At 39.4% G+C, this 25,666-nt stretch overlaps 1 protein-coding gene across 1 annotated transcript in view; it reads right to left on the bottom strand.

The window, feature by feature from the left end:
• LOC309556567 (fibrocystin-L-like) overlaps window positions 1-25,666 on the bottom strand; it is a gene marked incomplete at both ends in the record, with an annotated part of 248,337 nt that overhangs the window by 19,229 nt on the left and 203,442 nt on the right. The window contains 12 exons of the mRNA XM_082259011.1: window positions 1,206-1,357; window positions 7,334-7,687; window positions 9,589-9,721; window positions 10,129-10,286; window positions 12,117-12,284; window positions 12,604-12,836; window positions 13,626-13,791; window positions 14,982-15,098; window positions 16,019-16,130; window positions 21,240-21,362; window positions 21,451-21,599; window positions 23,171-23,261. Coding sequence (XP_082115137.1) covers window positions 1,206-1,357; window positions 7,334-7,687; window positions 9,589-9,721; window positions 10,129-10,286; window positions 12,117-12,284; window positions 12,604-12,836; window positions 13,626-13,791; window positions 14,982-15,098; window positions 16,019-16,130; window positions 21,240-21,362; window positions 21,451-21,599; window positions 23,171-23,261 — 1,956 coding nt within the window. The remainder of the gene's footprint in view (window positions 1-1,205; window positions 1,358-7,333; window positions 7,688-9,588; window positions 9,722-10,128; window positions 10,287-12,116; window positions 12,285-12,603; window positions 12,837-13,625; window positions 13,792-14,981; window positions 15,099-16,018; window positions 16,131-21,239; window positions 21,363-21,450; window positions 21,600-23,170; window positions 23,262-25,666) is intronic.

The following is a 25,666-nucleotide window of genomic DNA, read 5'->3' as shown; positions in this document are numbered from 1 at the left end:
ACAGCACTGCGGCGCCGTCCCTCAGATGTTTGGTCCCCTCCTTCTTCCCCCGCCACTGAGCTAAGTAGGGACCTGACCGTGAAGCCGCAAGGCTTCACTGCCGGTTTCCCTTACTGGCAATGGCGGCGCCAGCACCCGACAGCCGATGAAAACATCGGCTGCAGTGCCGACATCGCTGGACTCTAGGACAGGTAAGTGTCCTAATATTAAAAGTCAGCAGCTACAGTATGTGTAGCTGATGATTTTTAATTTTTGGAGGGGGGTGGAACTCCGCTTTAAGCCCACCTGCTCCTGACCTGCTCCACCTTCTGCCCTCTGGTGCACTGCTGTGATAGGGAGCCTGTGCGATTAGGGGGCTCTGTAATTGGGGGGAACTGTGTGATTGAGGGGCTTCTGATGTAATGAGACTCTAGGATGGGGGGTCTCTGACATGAAGGGGGAACTGTAACATGTTGTTCATTTCTTCAAGAAAGGTGTGTGCATCGTCCAAGGCTCAGGCTTCACATTACAAGTAACATTTCAATTTTTTTGCCTTTTAGGCTGGGGTACCTTGAATAAAGGTTGAAAAACACTGGGATAGAACAACCATTGGATTGCATAAAGAATGAGGGAAAGTCCAAAATTTTGAGTTGTTACCATAACAGAAATCTTCCAGGGGGAGACAATTGTTCCAGTGATAGCTATCCTGTTGTATCTCTATAATAGAAAGTCAAGGGTAATGCCCCTAATGGGACACAGATAGCAGTTAATCAACCTCTATTCAAAATGAAACAGACATTTTGGGTGAGAATTATTTTAACGATTGCACTCAGAATTTGGTGCAGCTATGCATAGCAACCGATCAGCTTCTCACTTTAGCTTTTTGCGTTAAGCTTCAACAGTAAAACCTGGAAGCTGATTTGTTTCTATGCAGAGCTGCACCTGATTTTGCATTCTACAATTTTAAAAAATAATCCCCTCTGGCTTTACATATACTTTATATATAATAAATATTTTTTCCTGATGGTTTATATATCTTTTTGAGGTGTCACATTATAGTTTCCCGAGTATAAAATGTACATGAATTGTTGAGATGTTACAGAATCTAAATTTGCCATTATTATGTGATGTTTCCCTTAAGTATGACCACCAATTTGATTCTGGTAACCCATATGTAATCCTGACCTACAGAATGCACAACACTGTCACTGACATTCAGGTATTACCTGGCTCCAGGCTGCGTCAGTTGGAGGTGGCACAGGAGTGGACACTGACAGTGACGAGACAGTGACATTCAGGTAACTGCTGAGACTTCCATTGATTGCTGCCGATGCCAGATTCTTACTCGCTGACTGCAAATCCGAGTATGACAGATCACCTACATAACAAGAGAAATACTTAACACTGAGTTGTGCATACAACTGCAGACATGAGAACAATGTGCAGTGCATAGATATTGTAAAGTTACTATGAATTATATTTTGCATGCCCACCCACTCAGTCAGGGTGACTAACCACTCCACATCCAAACCTTTATTTGGGTGCCGTCTGCTTTGTTGACCACACAATGCTTACACGGTGGGCACCATTTACCATGCATGTATTGTTCTATCACACTGTATTTCCACTGACTATTCTATACAGGATTAAAGTATATCTGAAGCCAAAATGTTTTTTTTTAAATTTGGGTAAAAAGATAAAATGATTTAACAAGTTTTATTTTTGAATATTTCTGCTGTCCTATTGGGGAAGTTTTTCATCCTTGAGGGCCCATTTAAACTTAAGAATTCCCTTACTATGTGTTAATGCATTTATTATCAATGGGCTGCCAATGCACAACAAGTGAAAAGACATACATGTCCTTTTTAAAAATGCAGTGCACTACAAGCGCATTATATATGCACTGTGGGACTCTATGGTGCATTGCGTTATGGGATATACTGTGCTTACGTACTTTATGTAACCTTATCCTAAACAAAGGTGGCTATTTAAATTTAGCATTGCTGGGTGTTAAATAGCCCATCCTACTCAGAATTTGTTTGTGCATTTGGTTTTTTCCCTAAATTCAGTGTTCCTGTTTTTTTTCCTTCTGTCAGTGGTGTCATTGGTAACTCTGGTATTAGAGTGATTTGCCATGGTAATGCTGCATTATAAATATGTATGTTCCCTCTGGCCAACCATTAGGAGATTTTTTATAAGGAAATAATTCTGGGCAGCTGCACTTCCAAAAATCTCATTCATCTGAAGCAGCTTCTTTTGTTTCATTAGGAGGTTTATTGCCACTGGTGCATGCTGTGAGAGAGCATAACTTTTCGGGGAAGACCTTGTGAGCTCTCTCTTACCCCAGGCTAAGTCGTGGAAAGGTTCTGCTGAAATGGTCTGACCTGTTAGGCCCATATCCCTTGTGCTAAGAGCTGAAATTAGGTCTGAAACTGTCCTTAAAGCCAAAATGTTCTTTTTAGTTTTGGGTAAAAATGTAAAATCTCTCAAGTTTTCTTTTTTTTTCTTTTTTCTGCTGTCAAATTGGGGAAGTTTTGCCACCTTGAGGACCCAATCACACTTAAAGTAGAACTATTGGTGCATTTTTTTCTTCATTTTGGACAGAGTAAGGGAGTGTTATAATCCGTCAAATTTTTTTTTTCAGAATCTGTGTCCCATTGCGGAGATTTCCCTTCAGTTCCTGTCCCATAACCAAACAGAAAGTGACAGGAAATCCCTACAAATTAAAGGAATTCCTTAGGGACCCCCAGGTAATCAGAACTAGTGTCCCCATTGGAAGATTTCTCCTCCATTACTTTTCTGGGGAAACCCCAAAATGTGTGATTTTCTTTTACTTTCACTTTCAATGATAACAATAAACAGGACAACAAAGAAAGTGAATCTCCATAATGGGGCACAGACAGCAATAAAAACTGACAGGCGTTCTAATCCCTCTACACTCTATTCAAAACTAGAAAAAAAAATGTTTTGCCTTTGTTTATATTTTAAGCATTCCTTTCCTGTACATTAATGTATTTAGTATGAATGGGCTACCAACGCACCACAACAGTTAAAAAAAAAAGACATGTCCTTTTCTAATACTGAAGTGCACTACAATTCATGATATATCCATAGAAGTTTATTGCCACTGGTGCATGCTGGGGGAGAGCATAACTATTTGGGATAAACCTTGTGAGCTCTCTGTTCCTCCAGGCTATGGCCTGGTTAGGTGCTGCTGAAGTTGTCTGACCTGTTAGGCCCATAGCCTCTGGGCTCGGAGCTAGAGTTAGGCCAGAAGCTGTCCTGCAAGATTGAGGAAGAAGCCAAGACTGAGACCCAGGAGGAGGACCCTGCCAGAGGAAAGAACCAGAAACAAGGCTGGTTTTCTCACAGGAGCCCAGTAAATCTTGGAAGGGTGCACAGAGATATTGGAACAAGAACATAAAAGCCTGCTAGCCAGCTGGAGGAGCTTTCATGTAGTTTCTGGTGTCAGCTTAAAGGTCATTTATACTGTACAAGCTGGATACAGATCTGGAAGTCTGTAAGTGTGGCATGGGCTACCTGCAGCCTCCTTTTCCTTAACATTTCTTAAAAGTAATGTAAATTGACTGGCTCCCAATGTTTCTTTCAATAACCTAATTTTAGCCTTGAAATGTCACCCCCCACCTTGCCATTTGGGGTCCCTCATGCCTCGGGGGTTAGGCCTTGCCATTTGGGGTCCCTAATGCCTCAGGGGTTAGGGGGGTGTGCTGCATGTACATAGAGCAGATATATTACCATGCATTGTGGCAATGCAGTTTTCCACACTACAAAAGTGTAAATAAGCCCAGAAAGAGATCTCTACAAAGATATAGGGATCTCTACCTTAAACAGTTGGCAGTAAACTAAGTTTACCTATTGGAAGGTTTCCACTCTATTCATGTTCCAGTGATTTTAGAATCGCCTTGTGGAGTGAATCTTCCCAGCAGAGACACAGCAATAAAAATCTAACATACTTTCTAATAGTTTGATGATTTCGAACTAAAGTTTTGCATTCAGTAAAGCTCAAGCTCTCTTCTGATTGGAGAGTTTTAGCTCTGACTCTTCTTAAGGGATCAGACCAGTAAACCAAGTCCACTGCTTCTACTTAAAGAGCAAAAGTCCTTCTCTGCAGGCCTTCTCTGGTCCTTCCATGCTGGCAGGGGATAGGTTTTTCTACTTATGCTGTGGCTACGTTTGAAAGAAAAAACTGTATGACTTTGCATGCCTCTTTTGGTGCAAATGGAATGTGTTTAGCTAATTTAAACTGATAAGTTCCATTCACACCTGTCCAATCTGTTGCATTACTGCATGCATGTTAATGTGCCTTAAGGTACACATTAATGTGCATTGTATTTAGGCAGCCCATTCAGAATAGGCTACCAAAGCAGCAAAGTTACAGTGTATGCACCTTTTTTCCTACACAGGGTGTGCGTTATTATTGCAGTTTACTGCAATGCTGGTGGCTTGTGGAGATGCACCAAAATGCATAGGGCACATCCACACAACACAACAATGTAAATCCAGCTTAATGAAGCAGAGATAAAAAAAAAAAAAAATATGATATGATTTACATTCATATTTAACACAATGCAGTGAAAAAACATCAACAAATTATTAAACTCAAAAAAATAGGACAGACAGACAGACAGACAGACAGACAGACAGACATGTAACACCCTACTAGGTAGGTGCTAGGAAAAACCGTTTTGCTCTGCCTGCTTATCAGCAGAGTCTGATAAATAGTTAGGCCTGTTACATGTGTCCATGTGTGATTCACTTGTCCCCACTGTATCCAATAGGGAATCCTGAAACAAACTTGGGAATGTGGATTGGATGGATCCAAAAGATGAGGATTCAAAACCAATTCACCAGAAAGAGGTGATCAAAAATAGGTGCCAATGATACATTGAAAATAATAATAACCGAGGTGTTTGAATTGGTGAAAAATAGAACAATGTTTATTTAGGCACTTGTGCCTGGTGAAGGAACACATAACATATGTGAAAACAGAACATGATAAAATCAATTAAAACCACATAAAAACAATGGATATGCAGCAACTGTACCCAAAAACATTGATGAAGTATTATAATGCACAGCATGTGGTGAAATCACCTGTTGAATGAAACAACATAGAAAAACTCGGCTATTATGGGGATGTTTGCACAGCGGAAGATAATCCTAGGAAATAGGAATGGTGGGGCTGTAGCGCTGTGTCAGCTACCCAATGGAGTAGAGTGAAATCCTCTGGGAAAAGTCCAAAATCAATATTCAACAATGCAGGATTGTCCGGTCATGGACTATATCACTGTGGCATGATAGACAAGCAAGGATTTAAACAGGGATAATGTTGAATTGCAGTGAATGGTGATATCACTGAAGATGCTGGCAGCCCAGAAAAACAGTGCACTTCTCTCCAATGGCAGCCGTCGGGTCTGGTGCCCATTCGTCGGACCCATTCGTCGCTACTCAGAGCGAAGGCTTGAGCCAAGTACAGAGGGGAAGACGCCGACGGAGGACTGTTGAAGCCGGAGGGGTCTTGCCACCGCATATGGAGGTATGAACTTTATTCCTACATAGCCCACATGTACAACGGTGCATACCGCCTCTCCTCAGCCCAGTACGGAGGACTTCATTACTGTTCATCCCCGCACACCACATGGTCTGTTAGTGCATCACCCAGGGGACAGGTGATATCTCATGCACCAGACCCGACGGCTGCCATTGGAGAGAAGTGCACTGTTTTTCTGGGCTGCCAGCATCTTCAGTGATATCACCATTCACTGCAATTCAACATTATCCCTGTTTAAATCCTTGCTTGTCTATCATGCCACAGTGATATAGTCCATGACCGGACAATCCTGCATTGTTGAATATTGATTTTGGACTTTTCCCAGAGGATTTCACTCTACTCCATTGGGTAGCTGACACAGCGCTACAGCCCCACCATTCCTATTTCCTAGGATTATCTTCCGCTGTGCAAACATCCCCATAATAGCCGAGTTTTTCTATGTTGTTTCATTCAACAGGTGATTTCACCACATGCTGTGCATTATAATACTTCATCAATGTTTTTGGGTACAGTTGCTGCATATCCATTGTTTTTATGTGGTTTTAATTGATTTTATCATGTTCTGTTTTCACATATGTTATGTGTTCCTTCACCAGGCACAAGTGCCTAAATAAACATTGTTCTATTTTTCACCAATTCAAACACCTCGGTTATTATTATTTTCAATGTATCATTGGCACCTATTTTTGATCACCTCTTTCTGGTGAATTGGTTTTGAATCCTCATCTTTTGGATCCATCCAATCCACATTCCCAAGTTTGTTTCAGATTTTGTCTATTGGGATCAATAGGTGCCTTTTCAGATACCCTCGAGAGTGTAATTTCTGTAGAGGCCAACTAAGGAACCTACTCTTAGTATATTTTTTTCTCAATAGGGAATCCTGTTGGACAGGGACGGAAACCCAGCCAATGACACACATGTTTTTGTGGCTGTCCCAGTGGGTTGGCACAACAGTGGTGCATCCTGGAATCGGTCATAAAAGCCAAGGGCACATGTGACGGAGTCTTTGGGCGGGAAGCCAGGTCCCAGGAGGAGGGTGACGGCTGTCAGTGTGGAAAGTGGTCCCAGGCAGGCAGGCTAGTGGACCAGAAGTGTGCTGAGTCAGGAGGTCCAGAGGATACTAACTGTGGAGTAAGTGGCAGAGCAACCTAAAGAAAAACAGTGTCCGTGAGTACCAGGGAGCTTGCAGGAGTCTGCCCAGGAAGGGGACCACTCCAGTGAGAGCCAGTGGACAGGGGCTTGCACACACAGCAAGTGAGAAAGGGGTGCCAAGTTGAGACCCTGAAGAGTAATTTGAACAGGAGCCTTTTCATCTATATTCACTTCTGTGGCAAAGTGAAGCAGCGGCCTTGCCGCATACACTGCAGCTAATTGTCCTCAGAATTGTGCATAGTTCATACTTGGAGTATTCCACTCCTCCCTTCTCCTATCCCACTTCAAAATAAAACGCAAAAAAACAAATCCCCTGGACTGTTCATTGTCTGAGCCAAGAGTTAAAGTGATACGTTTTAACGGACTGTTACTATGGGTAACCCAGGGGAATCCAATCTCAGCGGCTCCCTAGGGGGCAGTGCGATAGATAGATAGATAGATAGATAGATAGATAGATAGATAGATAGATAGATAGATAGATAGATAGATAGATAGATAGATAGATAGATAGATAGATAGATAGATAGATAGATACGATATTTTTGATTATTTAAAAAAAGGAATCACAATCCTAGGCACATAATCTGTCACATAATTGTATTTAAGGAACTCCATTTGACCATTCTTTACCTGTTGAGTTGTTGGAAGTTGTGTTTTTCTGCTCTGCAGGTGGATCTGAAATTTCCACAGTGACAGAAAGTCCCCCTGTTGCTCTCTTTCTTCGTCTGGATCCCTCTGTAATAATTTTTGTGATACGAATTTTGCTGGCAGGAATCTTCAAGAAGAGTGCCAGGTTTGCCACTAGATTCGCTCCATAAAACTGATCTACTGTCATTGCTGGCAGATTAAAGGCAAGAACAATGAGAGGAGATGTGCGTATTTCCACTGGGGAAGATCCTCGGAGCAGGACATACAGCATGTTATAGTCTCTGTCAAAGAAGTTTTCTCCGAGCACAGAAGAGCTCAGCTGCGGCATATATTGACCTTTCAAACAGAGAACAAAAAATAGATTTAGTTAAAATATTGTCTATGATTTTCTAGTTGCACACATTCATTTTGCAGAGATAAGTGAACCGCTTTGTGTGCGTTGGAATTAGAGGCAGATCAGGATGGTTCCCTCACACGAAGCAGTTTGTTTATTTATAATAATCATCTCTGGGATTAGAAATCATTATTTCAGGTGAATTGGATGATCCATGGTTGATGTAGAACAGTGTGCTCTGTGAACAGATAAGGTAGAGCGGCAGTGGGAACCCACTACAGTAGGAAACCTGTGATCAAGGAACATAACCTTCAATCACCTGGTGAGAAGAAGTGGGTATCTCGCTTTTAGTGCAACAGAATGTTATAGGCAGAGGTCTAGTATTATAGTAGTTCCTTTGTAGGGCACTGACATCACTTCCCCAATAGAAACATGATTTCCTTATTAGTATAGATTTATTACTTACACTGTTACGTCTATTAAAGCTGCAGTCAACTTCACCAATCCTCTAGGTTTTTTTGCCACGTTCCACTTTCTGTAGTGCTTTAATTCTCTTCAAAGCACATACTCCCCTGCACAGCAAAGCCAGCACTGTCCCAATGCAATCCACTGTTTGGGTGCCATACAGCGGGTCACACGCCACTATCTTGGTCCTCTCCAGCTGGCTGCATTTTCTGGGTGTAGTCAGCCAGGTCCAATGATGCACTGGACCCTTCCTGTGGCCCAACATCTTACCGCCCCCTGGCTGTTCTATGTGGCAATGCTGCAGCCTCCTGTGAGATGTGATGCAATTATCTCAGGAGGCTGCAGTACCAGAAACACATCATTCTGGCCTAGGATGAAATGGTGTTAGAAGCGGGGTTTAAAATTATAAACTAAATATAAAAATTAAAAAACTGTGTTTAATATAACTTATAAAAATTCTGTCTCAATTCTTAATACTGGGAAGTTACTAATTTTCTAATTAGCTGATCTTGTAACCCAAACATAGGTGTGTGCAGCCTCTTGCATTAGGGTGTGCACCCCAAAGCTCAAACACACATGCGTGTCTGTCTGTTCATAGTCTGTTCTCTTGCATGATGCAGAGAGGGTTTTATCCCTTTTGCTTTTTAAATAGTCTATTTGGCGATTTTACACTATATGTGCCTTGTGCATTACAAAAGGTCACCTGCATTGCTGTCTCCTGGAATCCATCTTGTATTACTTTATATGGTGTTGGATTTCTTAGCATGAACTTTGTATTAAATATTTTGTAAAACCTGAACAGATCAGAGTTGTGGCATCACATTGCCTTCACTTGAAAACCTGTTCCAGGACAATGACTAAAAGCATTGAAACCAGAACATCACCCCGATAGCTTGGCTGATAGCATTTTTACAAGGAGGTCAGCAATGGAATCCTCTATATTTGCTTCCTGAACGATTTCCTCTAAAGCCCTGTACACACGCAACGATTATCGGCCGACCGATCGTCCGTCTTTTGTCCAGAGTGGTGTTTTGTTGGTTGGAATGTGCCTAGACAGCACACGAATTTTCTCGCCCAACAAAATTCTACTTCAGAAGTGATGCCATGTGTTGGGTTGCTTTCTTTGTGTTCTTTCTTCACTGAGCATGCCCAGACTTGCTCATCAGATTTTTCCCTGTCGAAATCTGTACTGACTGCACGAAAATCGGCCGTTGTGTTGACGGGCAACAAAAATTTTATAGTCTGCACACCAGATTTTTTTTGGCCGAAAAGTCGGAGTCGGTTGTCGTAAGCATCATACTAACAAGCCGAAAATCGGCAGATCGGACGTTGGCCGAAAATTCCCTGCCAATTTTCGACACGTGTGTACGAGGCTTAATGCCACGATAATGGTACATTCATTAGGAGAGCATTATTAATCACACATACACTGATTTACCTTGGTAGGTTGGCTCTTTGAGAGTGAAATCAGAAGATCCCTTCCATTCTATATTAGTTGGGTTTATATAGACATTGTTCACATAAACATCCAGACGTTGGGGATTTGAAAAGTAGATTCCAACAAGAACAGACTAAAAGAAAACAGACATTAGTTTGAAAATCTAACCTATCCAATAGTACAGTGACAAGGTATAAACTCAAAAGATGAAGATCCTTTAAAAAAAAAAAATCTTGTCCTAAAGTAAAGACCCTACAAGTTTTGTAGTTCATCATAAGTGAATTAAAGACATTACACATCTTCTATGTCTATAGAAATACTCTCTAATTAGTATGGGAAGGTTGATAGCCATAAGTACAACTATAGAACACAACAAAAAAAAAATACTGAGATATATGTCCAGATGACACTTCAAGATTCATGTGAGCACAGGGGTAAACAAAAATTAATATGCATCCTATTTACCAAGGTCAGTCTTAACAGGCAATAAGGAAGACATCATGCCCAAATGGTACATAACCCTCTTGCTGGTGAACTTACTTTGGAGTCATCTGTGTTGAGTAACTTAAGGCGCATGTTCTGAGGACTGGTGCTTGTGAAAACGATATCAAATGATTTGTTTGTTGCCACTATGGAGTGAAACAAAGAAACTCTTCTTTGACAGGTATATCCATTGCACCAGCCGTGGTCTTGGGGCCCTGTAAGAAGAACACAACATTGATCTGTATGGGTGACCAACAAAATACACAAACATGGGACAAGGGGTGTCATGAACACAGTGAATTTTACATTTTAAAGTGATTATAATGGTAAAACATTTTTTTTTCCCTAAATGCATTCCCTGCATTAAGGTAAGAAAAGCTTTCAAATGTTACTCCCCCCAGGCCTTCCTTAAACACTCAGTTGAGCCCATCTCAATCCAGCTTTTCTCACAGGAGACTCTGCAGCAGTGGAGGTCATTGGCTCCTGCTGCTGTTAGTCAAATCTTGTGAGGAGGGAGTTTTGTTCAGGGCTGGGCCATGCTATGTGTGTCTATGAATGCACACAGCTAGGCTCGGGATCAAGCCTATACATCTGCTCATATAGCAAGCAGTTTGCTATGGGGCCAGACGGAGAAGAGGAGGAGGGAACAGTTCCTGCAAGGGATCCCAGAAAAGGAGGTTTGGAGCTGCTCTGTGAAAAACAATTGCGTTGAGCACGCAAGATCCTCCACTCCTGCAGTGTCTTCTGCGCTCTAAGACCTGGCCCTGCAGCCCCTTTACTCCCATGTTCCACACGCCCTCTGACAACATCAAGTCTAACTGGACTGCTTTGGACATGGGGATGTCCAGGAACACTCCACTGCTGGAGCTCATTTATTTGGGGAGTGGAGGATTGGCAAATAAAAGTGTTTTTCTCAGTCCCCTAGACCTAAAAGATAATTTAACCCTTGCAGTGCAGGGGCAGCTTCACTGCAAGGGAGCATTTCTCCTTTTTCCAGAGTTGGGCTTTAAGTAGTAAAACCCTTGGAGTAAAGTCCAAAGAGTGCAGCACTGTATAAGGTAGTTTAATACTTAACCATATAGATTTCATTGTTTGCGTCTTCAGACAAATTTCACTCTATATGTGGCCACCGTGGTTTAACAGAAGTTGATCTACTAATCGACTTCTATTCAACTACCCTTTTGATATATTCTCTCTCAATCAGCGCTGCAGGCTATATACTGCAGTGCTGATCTGTATATTTTGAAGGCGGGAGGGTCTCCCCACTGTCAGAATACAATGACATAGTGGGGAGGATTCCCTCATCTACATTGAGTGTGGATGGAGGAATGGAGTCAGGTTTTTTTGTTCAACCGACTGGCCAGCTTAACAGTTGTTGATAATATACTGTAAATGAGTATTTAGTAGACTGCATTATAATTGAGTGCATTTCTTCTTCCTGCGAAACACACCTAACAGCTGCATGAAAAAAAGTGACTGTGTTACATGCAACAACCAATTAAAAATATATATTTCTTTGAGGGATGCAACGATGCTGTTTTTTATCAGTAAGTGCGAGTACCAATACTTTTGTCCAAGTACTTGCCGATAACGTGTACCAATACTTTGCGATGCGATTTGCATCCATACAAAATGAATGGACGCAAATTGCATTGCAAAGAATCACATGTGATTTGAACAGGAATACAGTCTGACTCCTGTCCTAATTGCATGCAGTTTCCCCACCGCTCCTGTGTGAACCCAGGCTTGTCATAGTGATTTCAGCCTGGTTTAACACAGGAGCATTGTGGGAAACCGCATGCGATTAGTAGAAAAATCGCACCACGTTCCTGTTCAAATTGCATGCGATTCCTTGCAGTGCGATTTGCACCCATTTATTTTAAAAGAATAAAAATTGCACTGCAAAGTATCGGTTTCAGTATCAGGAGCATTTTCATGAGTATGAGTATTTGTGAAAATACTCAGTATCAACACTCGTATCGGTATCAGCACACCCCTAATTTCTTTTTGTAATCTTCATAACAGCTGAAGTATGATGTACATACCATTAATTAGATCTAAATAGCCATCTCCCAGCACGGCTACTGGGGAAAGTCGCCTTGTCTCTGTATCTGCATCCAGACTCTCGATGACAAGCATCTCATAATTCAGTCCGAAACATTTATAGGCCTCCCAAGATGATATGTACACACAGGTGCTATCTCTGATGATTCCTTAATAAAAGACAAGCAGATGGAAACATTATTTAAAAAGATACATCATAATCATTTAAAGAGAAATATCATTTAATATAAACTTTTATAATTGAGTATCTATAAGAATCATTATGAATAATGTGACACAGGAGTTCAGGTAAAAGCAACAAAAAGGGTCCACTGGCACTTTCACCATTTTGTTGCAACCGGTAGTCGTGATTCCTGCTTTTACCTACAGCACCACCTGCAGGTGAATTCTAGTATTCTACTCCATTTAAGCAAAAGTAACATGGCATTATTCAAACTAATGGATTGCTATAAGTATGGACATGTTTACCTTCATAGGGAGCCACCTGTGATACTGGTATTCTGCTTCCATTGAGACTGGTCAGCATCACTGTCGGAATTCGGTAATCTCCAAGTCCATATCTCCTGTCTCCATTCCACTGCCATTCTGACTGTGGTACCACAGCACCTATTTTCCCCAGGAAGGAACCATCAAGATCTTTCAAGAGGGTCTTCCTCTTTGCATCACAGGTCATGTCCACACAGTCTGATGGGTTAGCTTTGCTGTATTTCAATAAATAATCAGTTGAGAGGAACTTAGAAATAGGCCATGAAAAAGTCTTGATTGTGAAATGTGGCACAGCACAGATTATGTGATGCCTTGAAAGTGATTATGATAGAAATGTATCCTATTGCCTCCTCTTCCTAATGGTGACCTTTAAGAAGACAAGGCGAAGACCAGTGCTCCCCCTTCATTAGGTAGCATAAATAAGTACATTCAAAAAATGATTGATTGGATACAGTGAGTTGCTGAATTTTTACTATAAGACATTAGAAAATTAAATCAATCAGCAATGTTTTGGTTATATGTGGAGCATGGTAGGCTAGGCCAGCCTCTGCTTTTCCCAACAGTGAAATCTGACATAATTCTTGACGTTGACAGTTAATTTATCAAGAGTTTAAGTTAATCAATCAGAAAGTAGAAAATAAAATAAATGCTACTTTGTTTGTACTTGTCAGCTTATAATAATAAAAAAAAAATATGCAGGGTATTTATTAAAACACTGTAAAACATAAAAGCCATATATATAATATAAATAATTAAAAATTAATATTATTTAGGTAGGCAAGTAGGTCAAAGAGGTATTTCCAAGTTATTGACGCATGTTAACATAAATTTGGCCTTGGCACCTAGGCATCGATGCACTTTGATCACAGAAGGGTTAAGGTTAAACAAACCAGGTGTTTTATCTTCCCAATAGCTATCAAACAAGGTGGACTGACCCTTTAAGAGAAAGAATAGTGGGGCTGAATCATTATCATTGATGGATGAAGTTGCTAAGTAGAACTTACTTCACATCTGGTCGGTGGATGAAGACTTTCTGGTCCTCCGTACTGTTCACTAGTGTCAGTCTGGAGACCTCTATGGGGTGCTGCAAGTCTTCACTCTCTGGGTTGGTCATGAACATCACATTGGCCTCTCCAGAGCACACATTTTTGTAGCTGACAAATATTGTATCTGAAAAGGCAACAATGCTCTTAATAAACGTTTGGCAGTAAAAGACATAAAATACACAAGAAATATGTAAAGTACATAACAGAAAATAGTCAAAAGAACATTAAAAATGGGCTCCAGGCAAATACCAACATAGTCAATTTACTTTATTACAGAGAGCCTGTAATGGGGGAAAAGCTAAACTCCTGCAGGTGTACAGTATTGGCCATCTTTTCCTGTCCGAATGTTATTAAACCCCTCTTCCCCACACTCTAAGTTGTCAATCACTATGATGGACACCCTCACTGGCCAAAAGGAATGTGCAGGAGGAAGGAGTAGGTGGCCAAGCTTTACTACTGTCAGTTAGTATGGAAACTTTGCTTGTCAGAATAGCCCAACATTCAGCCATTACAGGAGGGTCTGGGAGGTCGTTGTAGGTATGCATACAGTAGCTTTGGGTTCTTTGGGTTGGAGTCTCTTGTTTAGTAAGTCACAGCTAGCATAAACGTCTGAATCTGTATGTACACAAGCTTCCCTTAATCTGTTGCAAAGCAACACTCAGACTGGGAGTGAAAGGGTCAGAACTCTACATCAACAGAGCTCCTTTGGATTGCATAGAGATGGCCTCGTCAATGAGCTGCTACTTTCTCTCTCCCTATCGGGCGGGGTGGGGGGGGGGGGTTAGGGTGTAAAGTTAGATTAGGGAGCACAATTTCAACCAACATTTTTTCTTATAACCATCCCTCAGATAGACAAGTGGCAGTACCATTGCTTTTGAACTATGTACATGCAGGATGCTTGCTACTGTGGGAGTAAGGCAGAAAATGTGAATGGAACATATACTGAGATTGGGGGTGATTTACTAAAGACTGATCAGTTTGCAAGGGAAGTTGCATTTTGAAAAGGAATTTTTCCCAGAGCTTAGCGAATGTGGTGAATTTTCACTTAGCAAAGAATACCCAATCATATAGAAGGAAAATAATACAAAAATAAAAACGTCACTTTTGTTTGCACATGATTGGATGGTGGAAGTCATCAGAGCTTTATCTTATTTATTAAGCTCTGGGGCAAAGTGACTAGCTTATTTCCCTTTAATAAATCAATCCCTATATAGCTGAGATTGTGATTTATGCCTTCAGCTCCAAATAAATTATAAACAACATGCTTATGAACATAAGAGCAATTATGAATGTAAAGGACTCCTGAATGATTACCTTCCACAGTCATTAGTCCACTGATTGCATTGTAGCTCATTACTCCTGCCATTGGGTGCTGTGGTGCTGCGTTATGAGCAGAGACAAAGCTAGGCCAGCAGATGCCGCTTCTGCCACCTGGTGTATAAATCACAATACATATTACATCTTGTATCTTAACACTTGCACGATAAAGGGCAATTTCTTAGAAAAGTGCAAATTCCTACAATAGATTGTACTATGCCTTGTAACAACTTGCTTTTATTGGCACAGGCTGCTGCAGCTATAGATATAACCCGCAGTATCAACTGCTGATAAAAGATTATGGTTACACAATTATACTCTTGCAATAGCTCTGGATATAATCCATGATCGTCAATAGGTCGCATTTTCCTTCCTTTAAATAACTGTCCACATAATGAATATGGGGGGGGGATGCTGTATTCCCTAGGTACAAGTAAAAGGACAAAAATGTTACCATCTTACTCCTGAGCCAAGAAAATTTGGGTTGTACTGTTCGTGATGTCACCACATCTCCTCAAGGATCCCAAGTACTGTATGTCTGGCCACCAGGAGTAGGGATCTGGAAGGCAGCCAATCGATGGTAATGGGTGTGTATAAATCACAGGGTAATCCACAACTTCATTGTTAAAGTATTATTTTTTTAATTTTGAGTAATGGAGAGGGATTAGAACACCTTTTATTATTTCTGTCTGTGCCCCCGGGAGATTTACCATCTCTATTCGTCCTGTTTACCAATATTACTGAGAATGAAAGTGAAAGAAAACCCCAAATTTCAGGTTGCCCCCAGAACAGTAATATATGGGAAAACTTCCATTGGGGACACAAGTTCTGGTGACTCTGGTGACAATCCTCACTTTGGAGGGATTTCCTCTTACTTCCTGTTTTGGTTATGCGATGAGAAGTAAAGAAAAATTCCTCAATGGGACACAGATGACAAAAAAAAAAAATGGATAGGCGCTATAACCCTCCCTTGCTCTATCTTAAAAAAAAAATAAAAAAGTTTTGCCTTTAAATCAATTTATTTTGGAGTTTACCTGTCAGAGGTCTGTGACTGCGATGCTGGTCAGAAAATAGGATGTTGGGGTCATTATCTGTGAGAATATCAGTGCAATCAAAGTTGGGGCTGCTTCCAACCAGCAGAGATTTCTGGAAAAAAAGGCAGAACAGCTTATTGTAAAAGGGCACTAAAGAACCATTAAACGCTACTAGGTGGTTTAATAAATCAATAATACAATTAAAATTGTGGTTGTTAATGTTTTTATATTTGTAAGAAAAATGTAAAAGTTTCAAGCGGGTTCCCGTAGAACTGACTATATTTCTTCTTAGCTTTTAAATAAAATAGAATAGAAAATAGACTATGCAGTCAGGGAGCCCTAGTAAGTATTACAAATCTGTGCAGCTCTGTAAAATGTTCATTCATTTTATTGTCATACCTGTAAGCCATTTGGGCCCCCTTGAAAACCTGGCTGAAAAACTTTCAGATAGGAATTCCCACGTTCTGCCTTGTTGCTAGGTTCTGAAAACCATAAAATGCTCACCCCCCCAGCATTACTGGAATCAAAACCAATGGATTTTGCATCTGAAAGGTTGTTGGCCAGGCTTTAAAGGCCTACAGGTATAATAATAAAATCATTGAACAGCTTAGAAAGCTGCGCAATGTTTAATACCTACTGGAACCCTTTGACTGCATAGACTATTTTCTGGAAAAGGTGAACTTAACCTTTAAATACTCCTATTTATTTCTTAATAACAGGTTGACGTTGATGATAGGTCGTGGCACTGCTCCCCAGTCATGATTAATATATACAGCTTGACACAACATATTTATATTGGACTTTTGGGGCTTCTTCACATTGATGGCAGGGGGCCATAAAACCCCACAGTTGAGCTTCATTTTTACCACCCTCTTTAGGTTACATTCACACCAGTGATTAGAGCTAGTGCCAATAGCAGCGGCAGGAATCAGAGATTTCTGTTGCAGCTCTCAGTGGGTAGGTGTGGCTGCCGGCCCTGTTAACTTAAAGTGGAGTTCCATTTAAAAGTGTAACTTCCGCTCATTTGCTTCCTCCCCCCCTCCGGTGCCACATTTGGCACCTTTAAGGGGGGGGGGGTGGGTACCTGTTTTTGACAGGTACCCATTCCCCACTTCCAGGAGACGGCGCTGCGGCGCTGTCCCTTGGAAGTTTGGTCCCCTCCTCCTTCCCCCGGTGCCGAGCCAATCCAAATGTGCAGCGCGCTTCGTGCATTAGGGACCTGCCCGTGAAGCCGTAAGGCTTCACTGCCGGGTTCCCCCACCGGCAATGGCAGCGGCAGCACCCGGCATCCGATGGAAACATCGGCTGCGTTGATGACATCGCTGGACCCTAGGACAGGTAAGTGTCCTAATATTAAAAGGCAGCAGCTACAGTATGTGTAGCTGCTTACTTTTAATTTTTGGAGGGGGAGGCTGGAGGCTGGAACACCACTTTAAGTGGCAGGAGGCCAGCAGCCGCCATGAGCAAAAATTACAGACAATATAGGACAGTGATGGCGAATCTTGGCACCCCAGATGTTTTGGAGCTACATTTCCCATGATGCTCATGCACTCTGCAGTGTAGTTGAGCATCATGGGAAATGTAGTTCCAAAACATCTGGGGTGCCAAGGTTCGCCATCACTGGCATAGGATAACAAAATACATAATTTTTTAAATACACAACTGTTAACCTCCCTGGCGGTATGATTATGTCAGGAATTATGTACCAAAAGCGGTACAATTTTTTTCATGGAAATTTGGCGTTATGTATTATACCTACAATTCTTAGTAATTACTGATTTAAACCTGACCAAAACAAGACTCTAGTAGACATCCCAGATGTGATAAATTTGAAACACAAACGCATGAATTATAATCTAATCAATAATATAATTTTATTATATAATATATATAATAAAATTATATTATTGATTAGATTATAATTCATGCGTTTTATATCTATCTATCTATATATATATATATATATATATATATATGTGTGTGTGTGTATATGTATATATATATATATATATATATATATATATATATATATATATATATATATATATAATGTATATAGGTATATATATATGTGTGTGCATATATATATATATATATATATATATATACACATATATATATAATATAAATGTGTTTGTGTTTGGTGGTTTGGTGCAACGTTTGAATTTCCCCCCCCAGTTCCGCTCCCATGCAGCATTGCTGCTGCAGGGAACGGAACTAGGCAGTCATCAGAGCGACGGACGAGCGGCGGGGATCTCTGCTGATCACTCGCTCGGGATTACCGCCAGGGAGGTTAAGAAATGATCAAACATAGAATAATACATATATACAGTAGGTGTTCTCCCTGTGCCTGCGGGCACTCTGATTTCCTCCGGGTACTCCTCCAGATTCCTCCTACACTCTAAAAACATGATGGTAGGGTCATTGGCCCCTGTCCAAATTGGCCCTATTTATGAATGTGGATAAGGGAACTTAGATTCTAAGCTCCTTGAGGGCAGGGACTGATATGAATGTATACAAAATATGTAAAGCACTGATGCTTTACATATTTGATTGATTTGCTATAAAAGTACCTGTAATAATATTAATAATACATATATACAGTAGGTCCACTCATTTAGTGGGAGCGGTACACATAATTACAGTCTTCTTTGCTTTCTCATGCCTCATTTCATTATTTTCCTTATATATAATTATCGATTTTACAAAGATTGCATGCTGTTGTTAGCATAACATTACAGCGGTGAACAGGAAGTAGAGTATCAATGCGTTCACAACTTTGTTTCAGAGAAGAATGGATCTATAAAACCACAAAACACATAAGCCAATCATATATGACAAACAAATCAGACTTTGAAAAAATCAAGAATGTCCATGTAAACAGTATGAAAACAATGGGGCTGATTTACCAAAACTGGAGTGTGCAGAATCTGGTGCAGCCCTGCATAGTAACCAATCAGCTTCCAGGTTTTTTTTATTGAAACCTAACTGAACAAGCTGAATTTAGAAGCCGATTGGCTACTATGCAGAGCTGCGCTAGATTTTGCACTCTCCAGTTTTAGTAAATTAACCCCAATGTTTTTCTTTTACATGGCAGCATTTAACCCAACCTCCCATGTGCTTTGTGGGGTGGACACTGCCATGTAAGGGAAAAAAATTGTTGTTTCTTCTTGGCATCGTAAAACTCCCATATAAATCTCCTTTAGTATCCATGTATATATTTAAAGAACAACTTTGGGAAAATATTTCAAGCAAAATATTTTTTTAGTATTGGATAGAGCAGGAAAAGGGAAAAGGAAATCAGTCTGGGGCAAAAGGGGTGAACATGGAAACAGTACTTCAGTATTTATGTATTTTTTCCTGTCGGAAATCAGATAAGTGCTGATTATGTTTTCAAGAACTGAACGGTGTTAAGCTCTGGGCATGAAGTATACTGTAAACTACTATATAAGTATAAAGTAGGAAAGATACTGGATTTAGAAATTATATTGGGATTATAATTTTTGCTTACAGTTCCTTTTAAGTAAATATGTGGAAAGCAATATATTAACAACAAAAATCTATTCTTTCTGTTTAGTAAAAATATTAAAAATTGTTCCTTTAGAACAAAAGGGCCTAGTTACTAATGTTTTCACCCAATGTTTAAAATATTTTCACCCAAGATTCACCTATATTTCTAGTAGAATGTTATGTGAAAAATAGGTAAAACCCTGTTAAACTTTTTGTAAAAATTGGGTGAGAACAATGAAAAACAGACCTCTAAATCGGACACCATGAGAGTCAAAACATTTTTAGAGTGTAAGATCCTGGTTCACATATTAGCTTCTCTAAGGTAGATGAAATGTCATGTGATTTTATTTATTTACCTACAAATCAACTGGACTGTTTGTTTTCACAGAGGTTGGACAATATATGAAGTTTTTGAAGTTTTGAGATAAGGGATAAGATTTTGGTGAAACTGACTTTGTTGTAAAATTATCGTTTTTGCTTTTGGAACGGAACCTTTTAGTTGGAACTTTTTATCAATTATGAACCTTTAAATGTAAACAAAAAATAAAAAAATTGCTATGTTTTTTACCTTTTTAATAAAAAAATAAAATAAAAAAAAAAAAGGTTTAACAAGGGGCTGGCATTTGGTAGAAGAATACACAAAGGACAGTTGGGAGGGAATTTCTGTAACCCACAGGAGCCATTTGAAACCCAACGTTCCCCTATAAACTACCAAAAACCACCTTTATTTCACCTTACCCAATATTTCTATTGCATTTTGCTAACATTGAAAACATTTTGCCAAAATCTCCCAATTTTTGAAGTTATGAAGACTCTGAATTGTACTTGTCCTTTAGACATGCATCTATTTCAGTGATATATTTTTTGTTGAATTTTACAAATTTTAACAAAGATTGGAAGTCACTGTTACAGTTGCAAAGGTTGTACAAAAGATTAGTAGCGCGGCATTACATATACATAAAGACACAGAAGTGTTCCAAGATAGTTATTTCATATTATTCCAATAGGTGTGTACATAGGGTATAAAATCATTGTTATACGGGAGAAGCAAAGGTGTCTAGTAGGGTAACATTTTTTAAAGTGACATCACGCCTAATTTTGCTGACTTTGTAGCCATGGTTCCCACAAATGCCTACATTTCCTAAGTGGGTCAGATTGTAGAGCTGTATTGTATTCATATTCCTTAATGAGGTCTAGGTGTAATTTTACATCTGATATATATTAGGCATTAGATTGTCTCCATTTTGGCATATCATTAGTCTGGCAGCAAAAAGAATGTGCATAACTAGGATTCTGAATTTAGATGGGAAGGAAGTTATCCCCAAGTGATATAGAATGTTTAGTTATGGTACGTGTCATTTCAGATATAAAGATAAATACTGTTTTCCTAAATTGGGAAATACGTGGACAGTCCCAAAGTATGTGTGGCAGCGAGCCTTTATGCCAACAACCTCGCCAACATTTATCATCAACTAGATTCGCAAACTTGTGCATTTGGACAGTGGTTAGGTACCATCTAAGGTGGAGTTTTTGAGATAGCTCCCAGTAGTTAATAATTTTAGAAGCTGTTTGGTTATAATGGATGGCTTGTCTCCATTGTGTGTCGGAGAAGGATGTTTTCAAGTCTCGTTCCCACCTTTTTAGACATGCATATCTTTTAGTAACACATAAATCAATGGAAATTTTAGTATCTGATGACTGACTTTCATACCGTGATCTGAACAGTCTTATTAGAGATTACGTGAGAAACTGAAGGAGGAGTGTAGACTATAGAAAGAATGCCCATTCCATTGTCTGCCAGAATCACATCAGAGATCTGCAATGAGGAGATGGTCTGCAAAACAAAACACACATATAAAATCTTAGACCATGTTTTACAATAACATATGACACACAAATATGGCTGTTTGTCTATAACTTACCTGAGTGTAGATTCCATAATCCCAGCATTTCCATATTAAAAACCCTCTCACACGTGAACACACTGGAAGGCCATCCTCATTCATGTAGATGCCATATAACCCACCATAAGCTTCATTGTTGTACCATGTTGGACTAGGATTAGAGAAACCTGTAACAGCAAAACAGTCAACTGTTTGACCTCTGATGACTGGTTTTCTCCATTATGGATGTGACCAAGTTTCTTGCAGGACCCCAAAAACACATTTGTCATCTGCCCATTCAAAGCCTCCTGACAGCTCCCTTTAGCAAAGTATAGTACCCCATTCCCACTTCTTCTCAGTCTTCACGCTGCAGGAATTCATCTTGAATTAGCTCCAGTGTTGGATGGTGTCAGAGCTTTGGTGGGTGATGATCCTTACACACCAACTTCCTCCAGTGATAGTGGGGTTGATTTACTAAAACTGGAAAATGTGCAAAGTCCTGTGCAACTCTGCATAGGTATTTTTGGACCGCCTGACGACGCAAGCATAGCGAAATGCATTGTGGTCTCTGCTAAACCCGGAAGTAGGAAGCGTAGGCATTTGGAGCACAGGCTGGGATGCACGCCGACCGCCGCAAGTGAATTAGGGAAATAGGAGATACAGGAGAGTGCTGCAGATCCTCGGATGGTGTCATCCTAATACCCGCACGCTACTAACTGCCCAATTGCCCAGTGCCAGGAGGGCACAACTAAATGTAAGAAGCCAACTATATATTATTTTGTGTATTTTATTAAAACAAACAGTATTACACTATTTTCGGCTATCTTATGTGTCTTTATATATGCGGACTGTACTTCCCTATGTACGAGTAACGCACAAAAAAGAAAAGGAGCAGGATATTCTGGAAAAGGAGCCGTTTAGAGGTCTGATCCACCTAAATAAAGGGATCACAGGCATTGGGGGTCCTTGCGACCTGCTTCAAGCTGGTAAGAGGCAACGAGTGACACACCCCATCACCTGGAGCACTACAGATCCAAGCAATTAAAATTTACACAGCATTTTTTTGCATGAATTGTCTTGGACTATTTAATATTTATTAGCACTTTTATCACTTGTTTGAGCACTGTAATAGTGAGCACAAAAATATATTTATTGTTGATGTAATTGAATTTGATTATAAATTAATTTATTATATGGATGCACTAGCAAGCACTTGGATAATTTAACTTGCACTAATTGTTTTGCACAAGTAAAGGATAGCACTTGCACTTTACTAAAGTATATAATATTATATGCAATAATAATATTATATGCTATATAAATTAATTTATTATGTGGATGCACTAGCAAGCACTTGGATGATTTAATTTGTAATAATTGTCTGGAAAAAGTAAAGGCTAGCACTTGCACTTTACTAAATTATATACACTGGTTTCATATACACTATTTATGTTTTGTATGAAAAAATAATTTTTTAATTATTTATTTAACACCATAAAAAAGATCACCAGCGCCTTTTTACCAACTATATATAGGTATTTTTCTCAAAGCTTAATTGAACAAGCTGAAGTTATAAGCTGATTGGCTACCATGCACAGCTGCACCACATTTTGCATTCTCCAGTTTTAGTAAATCAACCCCACTCTTTCTGCTTGGCAATTAGACATGGGGCAGTGAAGCTCAAATCATATTGACCAAAATAATAATATTAAAGGAAATATTTGTTTTTCCATGTAAAATATACAAACGTATTTCTCACCTGAACATGGTTCACCATTTATACGATATCCTGCCCGTTCAAATCCTGCAACTGTATTATTCTGTAGTACAATGTCGCTGCCTTCATTGATCTAAATATGGACATCATAAAAACAATATATTTTTTTTTTTGTAAAATCCCATTTAACTTATATGCAACACAACACGCTAAAATTAGGGCCTTTGATTAGTGCTACTCCATACACACATTAAAATGCACATATTCAGTACCAGACCACACCATGACACACATAAATAAATATTTATATTTGATGAGATTCATTGGGTGGATTACTTTGTAAGGGAAATTGTACTTTGCAAGAGAATTTTCCCAAGAGCTTAGAGAATGCGGTGAAATTTCACTAGTTCACATTAGGATAAATGAATCACATGCAAGGAAAAAAGCTGAATTTTTGCTTGCTCTAGATTGGATGACAGAAGTCAGGAGAGCTTCACCTCATTCACTATGCTCCAAGAAACATTCCCTTGAAAAGTGCAAGTTCTCTTGCACAGTAAATAGTCTATTTGACTTTAGCATAAAAGATATTTGATGAATATTTTGGTTCCCCCAACAAGTGCTAAAAAGATGTATAAAGTAAAATCATATCCAAAACTCTTCATGAATTCTGTCATATTTCTGGCAATTTGGAGAAGCTTTTATTTTATAACAAAATAGTGTGTGAAATACAATACATTTGTTATACAATTGAGATAATCTTGTGGCTGAATAGAAGATAAAGAAAAAAAATATTAGGGTCTAATAAAGTGGAACTTTAGCCTATCTGGAAGTGACATCATCCCCGCCCAACTAATGACAGCGGCTGGCAGCCGAGACCCAGAAGCTTGAAGATGCTGCATTGCTGGAGCGGAGGTGAGTATTGCTCTGCTTTAAGTAGTAACACATTTATTATTTGCCATAATGGCAGTTATTTGCAGTTGTGTAAATGCTGCATTTAACTTTAATTAGCTGTTATGGCTGAAAATAAGGATTGTTGTGGCAAATATCAATTGTAAAAATTAATGATTCGAATACATTGGGGGACAGCGGGACTTTGGACACAGGTTTTTCCCATTGGGGGTGTCCGATCCCTAAATCCCCTCTGGAAGGGACCCCAAGGGGTCCGTGGCACGCAATATTCCACCTGGGAAATTTGGGGTGCTCTCCACTCCCGCAAGCCTCTCCCCTGCCAAATCATCCCTTGAACTTAGGCAGCAGAATTATTGTGCTGTATGGAAAGTAGGATAATGTTACTGATGATGTAAATGTTATTATTAACCCTCACTGGTATCTGTGCCATATATTCTGTGTCTCGACTGATCTACGTGCTTGACCCGTACAATGTTGTATTAGTAAATGTATTGTTTTTATCACTTCTGCATTTCAACATTGTTTTGTAATGTTTTCATAAAAACTTAATAAAAAACAATTAAAAAAAAAAAATTAATAATTCAAGCCTTATATTTTGATGGAGTATTACTGGGACTGGATAAAAATATAGAAGCCATTGGTGTTTTCTGGATACTCTTAGTTCATTTTCTGGTATTCTATTCAAAGTGATTGTAAACCTCATGAAATTTAAACAAAGCACATTAATCTGTAGTTATTACTTGTCTCTCTCCAAAACTCTGAGGGCTAGTTAACACCACATGCGTTTCAACGCTTTTTTCTGCATCCAAAACGCATAGAAAGTAGGTTACAATGTTTTCAGTGGCAGATCCAGTGTGTTACGGTTCAGAAAAGGAAGTAGAACATACTGCATTTTTTCTGCACAGAACTGTACTGGAGCATGGTAAAATGCATCAAAAATGCACCTGACCCCTGAACAGTGAAAAAAAAAAAAAAAACAAGAAAGAAAGCATCCGGAATGCATCTGGAAATGCATAAAAAAAATGCATAGGAACGCATCAAAAACACGCATGCAGAAACACATCCGGAATGACTCTTTTGTGACGTGAACTAGCCCTGAATGTCTCTCTGGTGCTTCGTTCCTCAGTTATCAGCATGTGTCACTTCTAACAAGTTGTCCCGACTAGATGTGCATTTAAAAAAAATGTGTTTTGTTTAGATTCAGTAATCTAGTTATTAAGTTTGGTTAAACTCGATTGATTTGTTTAATTTGTATTCGGGATTGATATTTTGAATTCGTATTCGGAGTTTGTTCTATGTATTTTTAGAATTTTCTTAGAAAATTACTGATTTTTGTTCTCGATTTGAAACTTTCGAATCGATACATTTCGAACTGGTTGAATCGGAAACATTTTTTATTTGAATATGGCAGCCAAGTAACCAAAAATCTGGTATTTATACACATTGATCTTGTTTGTATTAATAACACATTTATTCAAAATATGCAACGTGTTCCAATTAATAAAAGTAGTATCTTACGTTCAACATTTTACTATCTACAATACTGTGCAGATGTTTTAGCCTGCTGAGAAAAAATAATGTCAAGTACAAATGCTTTTTAATACTCATATTTTACTGGTTTCTTTTTAT

The sequence above is a fragment of the Pelophylax lessonae genome (genome assembly GCF_965119305.1).
Source record: "Pelophylax lessonae genome assembly, chromosome: 5".
NCBI classification, from domain to species: domain Eukaryota; kingdom Metazoa; phylum Chordata; class Amphibia; order Anura; family Ranidae; genus Pelophylax; species Pelophylax lessonae.
This window is presented reverse-complemented; position numbering and strand designations above follow the sequence as displayed.